We start from the raw sequence: 14,735 nt of genomic DNA on the forward strand, positions 1-14,735 counted from the left end.
GAGAATCGGGTCTTTTCAATGTCTAATTGGAGGTCTTAGAATTGGTGATAGGGCCTGTGCTTGTTCTAAAGCAGACTTCACCTTAAACAGAAGTGCACTTTGTAACATGATTTTGGCATGAAAAAAGAGGACACTTCTGGGAGTGTGTTTAAATGCAGATATAATGGAGAATATATTACAGATACTATGTTATAGATATTGTGCTTTGGTAATACCAGGGATATTTTCTCTTATGTGTGGCATGCCGTCATAAAGTTAGCATTTGCTTACTTGTCTATGTTCCTTCCTATTTTTTCCCTCCTTTAGTATTCCTTTCAGGAGGAAGTCCAGAAGAAACCTTTGCCCAGTGCTGCCTCCCAGTGTTGTAAGTTAGACTTATTTCTTCTCAATATTTTTTCCTCTTTCAATGTACTTGATTTCCTTTTGTGGTTAGATGTCAAGTGATGGTACATCTGAACAACATTTTCTTATTAGAAGTACTTAAATTTCTGTGCAGTTATGAAAAGCTGTGCTCCTCAAAATACTGCTCTGCAGATTCTGATGCCAGGAAGTGAAATCATGCATTGAGTCTTGTACTTGCTGTTGTCCTTGTGTGCAATAGTAACAGAAAACGTGTTCAAAGTCACCAAGATTGTCAAGCCTTGTAATGTTAATACCAGTAAGAAAATGCTGTGTTTTTTCATGTGACTATATTAGGCTATATTCTGCTAAAACTTCCTGTGTTAAATATAATTTTATATTATTGTTTAGTTAAATTTTAAGAGGGAGAAAATAGATGGAGACAAGTACTACTGGTAGCCTTTTAAAATGCACCAGAGGTTTGTGTACTTGATGTCTAATTTCTTCAATATTACTTTTCAATGCTGCGTTGATGGATGGAAAAATATTTTTTACTAATTTTGGCTTATCTTGTCTTGCATTTTTTATACTTCTAAAAACATGGATGGAAAAATAACAGCACTTACTGTATCTGATGATCTGCAAAATTAGATTTATGAAACACTGCTTTTAACATACAATAGATGAAAGCTCAGTGTTGTCTCTTGTGAATGTGTTATCTACTTTTGGCAACAACATTAATAAAACTCGAGTCTCATAATTTAAACAAACCTTTTATCCTCCAAATCCTTTATGATGTGCATCAGCTAAGGCTGTTTATCCATTAGGCTGATAATAAGATCTCTTCAAAAGTGGTAACATTTGGAAATGCTAGTTACTGTTTACCTTTTTTGGGTAGAATTAATTTCTCTGTGTGCTATTGTTTTGTTATCTTAAAAGTATCTTCAACCAACTCTAGACATTAGCCAATTGCCTAGGAAATGTGATTGTGCTGTGTAGCTGGAACACATACAGCCCCATATCAAAGTATTTCGGTAATACTTTCATTCTAGTTAATTCTAGTTAACACTGAATAGGTCCTCCCTTTTTTGGAGGGAAAAAAGAAAGAAAAAAGAAAGAAAGAAAAAAGAGTGTCTATAAAGAATAAAGCAGGGGGGTTTTGTTTGGTGGGGTTTTTTGTGGGGGGGTTGTTTGTTTGTTTGCTTTTTGTTGTTGCTGTTGTTGTTCTGCTGTTCTCTTTTTGGGGGGTTATTTTGTGTGTTTTGCTTTGTTTTTAAATGGTCAAAAGGGTACAGTTGATTTGTTAGACCTATAAGTAAGAAACATTTTAGGAGAAAATAATATTTGATTAAATCTTATTAACATAGTATGCAGAAACTGCAATGTCAAAAAGTCAAAGAAAAACTGTCTGCTGTATGAAGTATCCAAGAAATGAATGTGTTATTTGCTGAAATTATTTTCCTGGCTCTGTGCCCTGGGCTTTGCTTTTGTTTGAGGGAGGCTAGTTTGATTGAATCTCCTAAGTATTGACATGTATGGGTAAATTAGAGGGAATGCTTCTGTGTGGGGAAAATAGCTGCACCTGTTCCCACAGCAGGGTGCCTTTACATCCCCCTGTAGCTGGTTTCTCCCCTGGAGAACCAACTGGGCCCTTGGAGACAGACACAATGAAAAGCAGCACTACAGCCACCCTTGTCGTGCTGCCTGTTAACAGCCTGCATCTTGCTGGAAAGTGATCTTTTGCAATATTCAGTTGAAGGCCTTGTGGTTTGAACAATTAATGTCACATAAAAATTAATATAATCATTCATGGGATTAAAACACTTATCAGAATGGATGTTAAACATTTCATAGCAGTCTGTTGTTAATGTATTTAAGAATTTTCAATAAAGCTGATGGCACTGCATGTACTTTGGCTTGTTTACTGCCTACAAGTATCTGATGTCTATGAATATCTATTCACATGGAAAAAATACAAAATAGGCATTTAATATAGAGGTACTTTTGAAAAATGAACTCTGCCTGCATCAACTTGTGCATAAGAGTTGTCAGCTTGCCTCAATACAGCACAGTCCTTTGAGACACAAGAGTTTAACATAGAACATGCACAGATTGTATCTCTGTTGAAAGCTGACCTGACCTTTGTATGTGACACAGGAGCTCAGCCCTTTTTACACAAGAGCAGGGTGGGTGTCCTTCACCACACTAAAATGTGTTCAATATGGAATATTCTTACTTATCATGTGGGTAAATAATTGATAGGTATATTTTTAGGTATAATTAAAATATCCTCAAGAGCACTTTTAAGACTCATCCAATTTTCCATCACATCATTTTTCAATTTCATCATGTATATGTTCCAGATGAGGTATGGTCACTGTGGGGAGTAGGACACAGTCTGCTGGACAAAAGACTAAGTATTTATTTAGAAGGAGGAAAAAAACATGCTCAATGTGAGTAGGTTTTACTCCATGAGAATGTTTTCCCAATCCTTCAAAAAATACAAAATTATGTTAAAACCTACTGCACTATAGAGCAAAAGTTCTGCAAAACATTTCATATAGCTTGCACTTAAAAAAAAAATTGTACATAACTGCATGTGCCACTGGTGTCCTGCTTAGCCATTCTGGCAGCTCTCAGAAGATCATTTTGACATCCGTGTTCCAGCTAGAGAAAATCCCGCTCCAGCAGGCAAGATTGAGTTCATTAATTAGGAAAATACATGCCCATGCATGTTAAAATTAGATCACACTTCTGCCGTCTTCTGCATCTGTACTTTCCACACATCTTTTTACCTTTTCCAAACCAGCTTTTCTTGTGGTGGTTTCCCATTTCCTGCAGGGATGCAATTTATTCTTTTATCTCCCCTGAGTAGACAGGGGAGAAGGATGATGGAGCAGGATGTGAAAGAAGAGAGGTGATCATGTCTGAAAGCCAGCCTCTGATCTGAGGGTGGTTTTTCATCCCTGGGCATGTATGGGCTTCTGCCTTGGCACGGTGCCCTGGGAAATCTTGGCCCACTCTGGGAGCTCTGATTTTTCCAGAGATTATTGAGCTTTCAACCCTCTTTCACAGTCTCAAATGCTGTTTTGTTCTCAAAAGACTCTGACCCATAATTTCTGAGGTGATGTGGGATTTGGACTTCCTACCTATTCCTAAATTAGGCAGGTGGTCCTGTTGCTTATACAGTCTTTTCTAAGCCCTGCTGATTTTGGCACTTCCTGCCTCTTTCCTTCATTATACTTAACCATTTCATTTTTAACTCCCAGCTGCTGTGCTTCTCTATATATTCCTCCTGCTCCAGAAAGATCACATGCTTCCAATTGATTTAACTTTCAGTGAGCAATGAGCAAAGCACTAGAGTGTCCAAGGATTCAGTTTTGTTTGCCTTTCTATGACATGTAGTCATAGTTATTAATGTTTTGATATGTTGTTGTTAGAAAACTGCAGCATCTCCATATTGGCTTTTACCCACAGCCTGAAATGAAATGTAAATTGAAAGGAAAGCAAGGTTTTGTTGTCTGAAAATTCACTTTAAATTATGCAGATTGAAAACATAGTATGTGATTACTTTGATGTTGAGTCAATAAGCTCTAAGTTATTTATTGTGAGGACTTACAGATTTGTTTTCCTTGTATGCTCAAGATTATTTCTGGACACAGAGAAGTCCATTATAAGCCACAACTGAGTCACACTGTGAGTATTTTAAATGCATCTCTGATTTGGATCAGTTACAGTGCAAACTGGAATGAGAAAGATACTCTGCATCTTTGCAGAATCAATCTAGCAGACTTGGTTAATATCAGCTGCTGTAAATACTGCACTACAGCATTTATCGGGGAGTTTGCCAATCTGGAAGAGACCAGGTTTGTTCAGTGCGATTCTCAATGAAGATAACCTAAGTGCCACTGAATCAACCAGTTATGTCTGTCCTCTTAGCATTGACTGATAATCTTTCTGAGAATGCTTTATTGTCCCTTTTCTGCATCAGTGTTTTTATTCCACTTCCTTTAGTCCTTTGCTCTGTGAAATACCTGGTTATCAGGACTGTGGTGGGTGTTGACTTTTTTTTTGTTTGCTTGCTTTCTTGTTTGTTTTTTGGGTTGGTTGGTTTGTTTTTTTTGTTCATTTGTTTGTTTATTTGGTTTGGCTTTTTTTGCGCGCGCGTGTGTGTGTGTGTGTGTGTGTGTTCTTTTTGTTCTGCATGTGTGTGTGTGTTTTTCTGTGGGTTTTGTTGTGCTTCTTTTTTATCAGAAGAAGATAATTTTTTTGCTTGGCTCTGGATGTAGTTTGGTACTGGCAACAAAAGAAGCAATTGCTTCTCTTATACAGCTTTACTAGAAAGAACCGAAACCAGCCTGTGCTTGTTCTGCCATAAGATGAGAGAGAAAAGAAACAAGATTACATCTTTCTCTTAATGCTCTTTGGAACATGTGTGTGCGCACATGCATGCAGGAAAAAATGCTGCAGTTGTTTTAGATACAAAGCAGCTTTTTATCTACTTAATATCTGGCAAGATGTTTTATACACATTATAGGAATGGATATAATTTGATGCCAAATCAATTTTTTGAGGTGACCTCTCTTTGCCACTGATACTTCAAGAAATCTGGTTTTTCAAAATTCTTCTAATACCTATGCATGCACTGCTGTTTCAAAGGTACCACAAAGGCTGATTTTGAGAGGTTTCATTCCTGATGCTCGTGGATTTTTTTTTTTTGGGAGCTCCAATTCCACTGGTACATTGGGAAGGCTTGTTCATTCCCCTGAACAGACTGACTCTAATGCTGAGATGATGATGCTTTCCATGGCTCTGATGAGGAGTTTTGTCTGCTTAACAGCCACATGATTGCCTTCCCTGCCCCTTACTCCCCAGCACGCCCCCAAACACTGGTTTTGTATTTGTGCTCTAGTGTGGATGCATTATTTTCTGCTGCCATTAATGTGCCACTGGGCTGGGGGTATCCAGCCCTGCTGTGAGGTGAACTGACCCTGTGGCAGCAAGTGGCAGAGAATTTGCTTAGTTTCTTCTTTGGTTATAGTATATAGAAAAGTGGTCTGCTCTACCAGTCTCTCAAGGCCAGACAGCATCAAAGCACTTAAATAGGACAGAACATGCCACTCCTAATTGTTCATAGAGGTGCATGATCTGTGGTAGTGGAGGGTCAGGCAGCATAGTTGTCTGGAGAATGCTGGCAGCTGACATTGCTCTCCTTGTTGTAAAGTTGTGTTCTATACATCAGGATTCTTGCTGGTTTTTTTTCTGTGTACCAGCCTGATTCTGCACTTAAACAACAGAGGTCAGCAGCCACCTACAGCATCTCTTGTCCACACCAGTTTGGGAAGAGTAAGGAAGAAGTCAATGATTATTTTGCCCTTCTCAAGGGTAGGTGGCACTGAAGATCGTGCTGCAGTCAATGTATAGCTGTGCACTATTAAGAGTAGAACTTCTGGTTACAATGCAGTTACAACTCAAAAGACTGTTCAGTGTAATTCAAGACAGCGCACATGAATGGCTTTGTTTGTTTGTTTGTTTGTTTGTTTATTTGTGCTTGGCCAAGGAAAAACTGCTTTAGTCTATACAAGGGGAACCATTGTATGAGTTTCTTTGTGGTAGTTTACTGATGGGCTGGGAAAGCTAGGTCCTTGGCCTCTCTGCTTCTGGGTGACTGCCAGCTCCTGTTTCTCTTTGTTTAGGATAAATCCCCTCTGGGATACTTGTTTTCTTGTGGCTTTGTGGCACTCACTGTCTGGGCTGGCTGAAGGCCTGGCAGGTCTGCTGAAAGGAATACAGGTTCAAGATTTTACTCTAAAATATCTGTTTTCAATTTTAGGATAAAGCTGCTACTTCAGGACTGGATATGTCTAAGGAAGAGTACTTCGCATGTGGAATTTAAAAATAAAAATACTGACTATATTAAGAGATTATACAGTAACCAAGTTTGATGTACTGCTGAACTCTGGAGAACTCTAGGACTTTGATTTTGCTGCTGATCCTCTAAATACAGTTTTTTAGTTGTTGTTTTCCTGGAGTATGGCCTGCATTCTGAAAGGTGGTGACAAGGAAATAAAGCTTTTACTTTTAAATAAACCCCAAATCTAAAATTCTTACTGAAATGCTGGACACTGCCAATACTGACAAGTGTCTTTATAAGTAGTAATCAGACAAAGCAAGTGTTCATTTAAACACTAGCTTTCATAATTTGTCTAGTGCTCTTCATGAAAGTTTCTTTTTTTTCCTAGTGCAATTTTTTAAGGACCTTAAACTTTATTAGTCATCATTTAATATCATAGCAATAGCAGCAAATCAATTTGAATTTTGTAACAACAGTGAAATAGAAACGTTTTAAAAATTAAAGACTTTAAACGGATAGAAAAATGATTCCCTAACTTTATGCACAAACCATGAATATGTGTCCTCCAGCAGTGAGGCTTGTCCTTAAAGTCCAAGATCAAAAATCAGAAGAAAAAAAGGCCCCAAATCTTTTATCTCTGCTGCTGTAGAACATTATATTCCTCTTTGTTATTATGCATATATGTCATGTTAGGTGATCAACTGTAGTTCAAAACTGCATCTCAGTAAGGGGTATATAAATGTTTTGTCTATAACTGTGTTAAAATCTCTTAGCCACATAACTGTGTTAAAATCTCTTAGCCACATAGTCTGTGTGACTTCGTAGCCTGGAAATTTGTAAGACAAGACAGCCATATTAGGCGTCAGTGCAGTGGTAGAAATTTCACAATTTTCCATTGAAGATAAAACTAGATGGCACTCTGCCTGAGCCTTTTTACTATGGTTACTGATGAGTTGCACAAGCTTGTAATAACTTAGTGGGTACTGTCAGTGATTTGGTGGTGATCCAAGCCCTGCTGAAATTCTTATATCTTGATCTGATTTTGTTTAGCCAAAGTAAAGGCGGCCAGAAGGGCCATTTCGTTTCATGAAATAAAATACTCAAAAATTTCAGCATAAGCTGAATATGGTGTACTGGGGAGTTAGGAGAGCATGCCAGTGTCACACTCCAGTACCTGTCCTTGTGTCTGTCAGATGCCTTTAGCTCATTTGCCTCTTGTGCTTTCTTATCTCCTTTTATGCAGAGGTCTTATCCCTTGTCGGGAGTGTTTCAAAACTGAGCTGGAAATGGTGGTACTTGTTATGAAACCTTCTTTGGCATTGTGCTTACTTAAAACTTGACTTCCTTCTAAAAAACTATTCAATGTATGTTTTCTATTTTAGAAGCTTATTTCACTACAATACCAACTGTTTAGTTTTGGGAAGTACATTGAACACTGGAAGAATGTAGATTTTTATGGAATCTGAGATCTGTTCACACTGTGTTGAGGGTATTAGCCATGGGAAAAGGAGATTTCTTAAACACAGCAAAAAGGACTGACCAGAACATTCTGCCAGTGGTACTTTATTAGAACCAAACATACTATCTGGAGTTTGATTTGCTTTTATAGTTACTTTGATGATTTTCATTTGTGCTAAGCATAGGATATAACAGGAGGATCAAGTAATTCTCCAGCATGGCTATGAACAGTGGTCAGCAGCAAATGATAGTGTTCTGGCAGGGATAGTAGGTCCCAACCAGTCTCAGAGGCTTGTAAACAGAAATGAAACAAAATGGCACACAGGCAGTCAAATTAGATGGCATTAAAAACTTGGAATATTCTGCTTTTTTAAAGTGTCCCTGCTGACCCAGGCTTGACAGTGTGAAGTGGGGAGGACGAGTTCCTCCTTGAATAGTTGCATAATTGAAGCACAGAACAAGCATATGTTATATTCAGCTAACAGTGGGAACTTAGATGTGCTTTATAAAATATGTTAATGACAAAAATGTTTTAGCTTCCAAGGCACCAGACTGCTGGCATTGCTTAGTCCTTAATTGGAGATTTATATGAAACCTAATTTTTTGAAACTGAAGCTTACAAATACAAACTAATGTGATAACCAAGACAGACACTGTTGGCATTTAAGAACACATGGAGTGACTAGTCTGACTTGTCTGTATCATGTATTCCATTGTTGCTGTATGGTTTTGGAGTTACAACTTTCCATTTTCTATCAGTCTGGACTTTGTGGTTTTAGTTTGAGTTTGTACAGGTTTAAATTTGTTCCCAAAGGTGGTCTGGAAGGGATTTTTTTCTTCACAAATCATGATTATGCATATTACTTTTATGAAGCAGAAAAACAACTTGAAAAGGCTAAAAAGAAATTCTGTTTTCATTAACCTTCAAAATATCAGGACTGTCAGCCCAGGTCTTCTGTGATTATGCTGAAGGACTGAGATATATACTGTTAGCTCCTGAATCTTAAATGAAGCAGCATATGTGTAGAATCTTTAATAAATTCTTTTTTTTTTTTTTTCCAAAATGTTAGACACTAAAGTGAAGTGGGTGTTAGTAAAAACAAACAAAAGCGGAGTTTTGAGCTTCTGGCTGAAAATCCCTTACTCTCTGTTATTGCATCTCTTTCTCTTTGCTCCTGCAGCATTGCTTTCCCCAGTCTATAGCTGTAGCATACCCTGGTCAGCCAAACCCAGCTTCTCGGTGTGAGAAAACGTGCAGGGTAAGGAGCTGCTGTCTAAGGGCAGCTGCTTCTCTCCTCGCCCTGCCCTGCTTGGCATTGACTGCTGTTTGCCTTGGGCTTGGAAAATCTTTAGGATTTTCATGCTGTTCAGAAGGAACTTGGTAGCAGTGAGGTGGACAGGTAAATAGCTGGCTCAAGGTCATCACTGTCAGTTTGAGGACTTCTTTATGTATGGGAGGTGGCAAGACTTCTCCAAGGACTTCTCTTCCTCCTTGTATCCATGAGGGGTTCACTTAGCCCTTGGTGGTTGTCTCCTTGCTGCAGTTACAAACGATGAGTAGTGTTGTGCCAACCCTCAGGCCTTTTTCTGTCAAGGAAATAGTGGTTAGGAACATTCTCCGCTGGTTTCAGGTGTCACTCATTCCCTCCGTGCAGATTGAGTACAATGGTTTGTGCAGAGGCTGGCAGTCTGGGATTTTTATCTTTGTGAAACCTGGAAGACAGATAGGCTCTGTGGTTTTCCTGATCTGCATATCAGCTTTGGAAATTTATAGTTATCTTCTGGTGTTTCTTCCTCTGTTGCTCTGGGGTTTTACATGTGCATTCATTTGTGAATAATGTCATGCATTTCACTAGCATGTAGCCTGTCTGCAGTAACGCTGTGCCACTACACAGTTTTTCTGGAGCTTATAGTAATACAAGCTGCAAATATTTGAATGTTCACTTTCCTTTGGCACTTACTGTTCACCTGAGATACATTTTGATGGAAGGATGTGAAAAGATTGCTATTGCATGTTATTTCATGAGTTAGCGTCTTGAGATTTTCAGGAATGAGATACATGAAAGCTGTTGTTCAACTTCTACATTAATAGGAAGTTGTCTTTAATGGGAGCTCTTGGTTACAGCAAATCAAAGCTCAGTGCAGAGCTCTGTCAACATCTCGCTCTTTTCTCAGTCCATTTTCCTGTGTCCCTCTCTACTGTCTCTGCTCTCCCTGCCTCCAGTTTCCGTACCCTTTCTCCTGGTTGTCTCCCCTTTTCATTTCTTTGCCATGTCTTTTGTTTTGTCAGCTTGGTTGTGCTTTTTTTTTTTTTCCTCCTTCCCCCTTGAAGTAACATTCAGGCCTCTGTCAAACCTGGTATTTAGGTTTTTTGTTGTTGTGAAAAACAAGCCTGTGGTGATAGCCCTGTGGTCAGGGTCATGCAAACAGCGTTGGGTGGATCCTGGCAGGTTTCTGATGCATTTGGATACATCTCCATCTTGCCAGCACACCTGGCACAGGTGCATTGTCACTCTTGCTACTGAGTGGCATTTGTCTTATCTCAGGCTGTAGATTGCTGATGCTCGACTTGATGGACTTCTGTTTTCTTCTGTTGTTAAATTCAGTAAGCTACAACTTCTGTACACAGGAGGGGAATAAACCTTTTGTGCTGTATGGTAACTGCATGGTAACTGTGTTGAGCTTTATACCAGTGGTTCTTTCTAAATTAGCACCATAAAAATTGTCATTCAATTTGTTCCACTTAGTCAGGGCTGCTTCCTTTAGTGACCAAAGCAAACATACATGTGTTACTTTTTTTTTTCCCTCTAACTGCTACTGTAGGACCAGAAGGAAATGGCCTGCCTTTGAAATTCTACCAGATATAAAAGTGCCACTTGAACCTGAGCAATGCCTGTGCCTGTGCAAAGCACCACATGTGTTTGTCAGAGCCTAATCCAGGGACGTTGAAGTACTGATGTGTATCTGAGGGACTGTGTTGGTTTGTAGACCTTTTGTTTCTGAAAAGAAAGGAGCAATCTGGTTGTAGCTTTGATGCATTTGTGTGCCTGGCTGGTAGCCAGGACAGGAAGCTCTTGCTTGTTCTCTGTCTACATGGGATGCATTTGTTTATTGTCTGCTTCACTTGGCGCATCAGCACTCCTGTAAATGTAACTTTTTAAGTGTGTTTTACACTGTCTTCTAGAAATGTTAGTTCTGAAGCATTTCTTGGAGTTGCAAGTTGTGTGCGCGGTTCTGAAGTACTTTAAGGGCTCTATGGACTGGTTTGTTGCCTCCATGGTACTGAGTACGACCTTGGAGTGACAACATGGGTGTTGATAAGTAAAAACTTTAATGTCTTATGAACTTGCTGTGCAGTTTTATCATGAATTTATTTTCACCTTCTATTTTAACATGGAAAGGTTTGCTTACTGTTGCAGAATTAATGCACGCGTTAATTAATTATTAATTAATCACTAAATCATTTGCCTTAGAATGTTGTGAGAGCCCTTAAGCTTTTAACCAGTGTGTATATCTGCCTAACAAAGTACTCTTCACTTCACATTGTTTACATGCATACAGTTTTTCATGTTGTTATTGTTGAAGTGATGCTCTCACCACTGGGTTAACTTTGTTCTGGAAAGGAGGCAGAAATGGAAATGTGAAGTGACTTTTGCCACTTGATTTGTGGAGTTTAGCCTGGAATCAGATACTGTGCTAAAACTGGATTCTCGTTTCTGAGACATTTGAGTATACTAGGGAATAACAGTGTTTAACTGCTCTTGCTTGGTTGACTGATAAGTATTTTATCTACTTTTGTTAATAAATGTGTGATTGCTTATCAGTTCCATGAGTTTATAAAGATCTAGTTTTCAGAATGTCTTATAAACAAACTGGACATGAGAAGTAAGCCCCAACATAAAATTAATGTTGTATTTATAAAGAAAAAAATCTCTTATATTTTCAAGCTCACAATCTATAAGGCTTTTTTAATACATGAAAAGTATGCTTGTGGTTTGTTTTTTCTAAGCTTTCTTTTTCCATTCCTATTCTTTTCTGCCATTTGTGTTACATGCAGGCAACTGGAGTTATTTCGGATGGGGAGAGCAGCTGAGTACGTAACGGTTTGATTTCTTGCAAGCTTTCTGATCGTATAGTGATGCAGCATGCTCCAGTACAAGGAAAAGTGGAAATATTCATGCATATAAAAAAATCTGTTCTGTTGTATTTTCTTTTACTTTGACTTAGTCTTCATATTTGTGTGAATGGATGGCTGTTCATTTTTCAATTTTTAGCTTTTGTCATGTTTTAAATGAGTTGCTTGTATCTTCTACTGGAATTTGAGGACGTGATGGTGAAATTGGACTATTATTCTTTTCCAGTAAAGGTGATTCTATTTTTTTGCTTGTGTGTGTCTTGTGTTGGTCTTCATACCTATGTAAGCCCAAATCAGTGTTTGAAGTAATGGAAAAACACAAGGGAATCTGTAGTCATTGTCTTACTAAGATAAGAAGATATGGTGGAAATATATTCCAAGTACTACAAATTGGAGTAAATCTGAAAGAAGAAATTATTATTGCACACCAGTGAAGTTGTAGCTACTGTGTTGTGTTCAACCTCAGTGAGACAGTATCATGGCAAAAGTGGTAGGGCTTTGCTTTGACTAGTGCTGACCAACCTTGGACAGGAAATCCTCAGGTACTGCAGCTGTCTCTGATCTGTAGAGCTGATGCCACACCTGGAGACTGGTGTGTTAACTTGTGGTTAGGCTGCAAAATTTTTGTTCCTTTTTCTAGAAAATGTGCCTGTAACATCTTCACTTTCTCAAAGTGTTGCAGAAGCCAACAGGCAAGGCCTCTCCTCCAGATACAGTGTGTGGCTTCTACAGTCTATAGAAACAGGCTGTGGGTTGATCCATCAGTCTTGAAGCAAAGGTGTTTTTTCCCTGTGTACAAGTCAAGAATGAGAGTGTTGCTTAGGGGAGCATGCAAAGAAAGATCACTGGATCCAGCAGGGTGGAGATTCTGCCTCGTGCTTTTCCATTTTTGATGTAATGGAATTGGGAGAGGACGCATTTACTGCTCCTGACTCTAATGTCCATTTAATGTTACAGTGCATTTCATACGTGGACCTGTTCTGCACTTTAGAAGTCTTCCACTAGTGACCTCCCCATTTCTTCTCCCGCAACATTTTTTGTCCTCCTAGTACTGCTGTCTTTGATCAAACATAAGTTCTTTGTGCATCAGCAGTGTTGATCAAATTGCTTGTGCTGTCAGTGCTGGATGTCTCAATTGTTTATTCTTATGTGGTAGGATAACTGACAGGTAACTAACTTTTTACGGTACTGAAAGAAGCACTAGTGTCCTAAATAGCCTCATTTTCCTTTTTTGGGTATTTGGGAGAGAAATGCACTAGTCAGTGAGAGGTTTAGGAGGGTTGTATACATGTATTTCTCCTGCTTATCCAGAGAGTTAGTGTGTGGTGGTTTTGCTTTAAAAGGTGCTTGTATTCATGAGCCTCCCTCCCTCCCTTTCCTTCTTCCTTGCTGTGCTGTCCTCTTTGAAATCACTTTAGCATCCTTACAGTCAGGCTTGGGCCAGTGTTACTGGTGTTTCTGAGTGAACTCCATTAGCTTGACAAGATAATGAAAAACACACTTCTAATTGTAATGCTTAAACAGCAGCTGAGAAGGAAGCAGCAGAAACAGCACGTTAGTAGCTGCAGGATGTTTTCCTGGTGAGAGTTTGATGCAAGAGGAGTACTATAGTCCAGGCCCTTGTTAGTTGGGCAGAGGGTATTTTAGGAAAGAGGCACCTTGTACTGTTGACCTAGTTTCATTTTAGGAAAGGGAAAGGCTTGAAGAAGTAGGGTAAATGTTCAGGGGAGTCTTTGCACTTCAGCCTGCCAGTTCTGTTCTTGGCTGTTGAGTGTTTCAGCAGCAGAGTATTTTCAAGTGAGAAAAACAGGATTATGAAAGCTTTTAAACTGAAGACTTAATATTGCAAACATGCTGTCTTTAAAAATATGCAAATTTCTAATGTCTTTTTAAGCCATGAGGGCAATATGATGAACTAATGACCTGCATTTAGAAGTGCAAAAAGTTACATTAAAATAATTTCTCAAAACCTAGGTGGTTTTATAATAAAAAGATACAGAAGAGGCTCAGAAAACACCCTTGTGTCCTTAAGAGTTTTTTTTCCTACCTTCTTATTTCAGTAGTCCTCTTTAAGCTAGTATGCATTTTGGTTATAAGATTTTAGAAAGTGTATTTGTCAGAACTGACCAATGGTTCAGTAGATGATGGCACAGTGGGATCTGAGTCTTAAGGGAAGAAGCTATTGGCTGCTATTATGAAAAGGAGTTTAAATGGATGATGGGTGGGGAAGGTGAATTAATTGGAATGCCCTTGGTGTGGAGCTGACAGAGACTTTTGCTGACCTGGAAGTTATTCCTCCTGTTAGTATACTTTAATTTTTTTCTCCCACTATTAAAATAGACAAAAGCTGTGAAATGCTCAGTGCTTGTTTTGGAGAACTAATGAGAGTTTTGCTTTTGTCCAAGATTTTGCTCAAGATTGTGGAGCATTAACTAAGGCTCAGGGGACTGGACTTCAGCTCCCAGGGGCTGATGACACACTGTGCTAGAAAAGCGGGTGGCAATTTCAGCTGAATACAATGTTTTGAGAAGAGCTCCTGCTATGCCTTGGGCCCTTAAACCAGCAAAACCACTTATTCAAGTGCATTCTTCCAACCACCTGTGATAATTTTGTTGCTAGCTTTCCTTCCTGTTCTGAAGTTTGATTTAAAGAAAGCTGCCAGAGGCTAAAGGGGTCTAGTTGAGCTGATGTAGCAGGGCTGTCAAAATGGTTTTGAGGTCAAGATATTAAAAACTGCATGAGTCCTACCCTGCAGCAGTCATATTATAACTTCTGGGAGTTGGAATTAGGGGGAGGAATAACAGTCACAGAAGGTATCTCCTTCCTTGATTTTTCCCGTTCTGTGAAATCCTGCTATGTGATGTGACTGCCCCAATGGGTTTTCTTCTTATGCTGCATATATGCATGAATATTCAATAATGAAACATAAATGGCATACTTCTGCCCAGC

General features: G+C 38.9%; 1 protein-coding gene across 2 annotated transcripts in view; it reads left to right on the forward strand.

The window, feature by feature from the left end:
• UNC13B (unc-13 homolog B) overlaps positions 1–14,735 on the forward strand; it is a 215,302-nt gene that overhangs the window by 45,502 nt on the left and 155,065 nt on the right. For both annotated transcript variants that reach the window (XM_066180967.1, XM_066180969.1), the window contains exon 7: positions 307–364. In XM_066180967.1, the coding sequence (XP_066037064.1) occupies positions 307–364 (58 nt within the window). The remainder of the gene's footprint in view (positions 1–306; positions 365–14,735) is intronic.

The sequence above is a fragment of the Chamaea fasciata genome, unplaced genomic scaffold (assembly GCF_029207755.1).
Source record: "Chamaea fasciata isolate MVZ Bird 193981 ecotype frontalis unplaced genomic scaffold, bChaFas1.0.hap1 SCAF_4, whole genome shotgun sequence".
Lineage (NCBI taxonomy): Eukaryota > Metazoa > Chordata > Aves > Passeriformes > Sylviidae > Chamaea > Chamaea fasciata.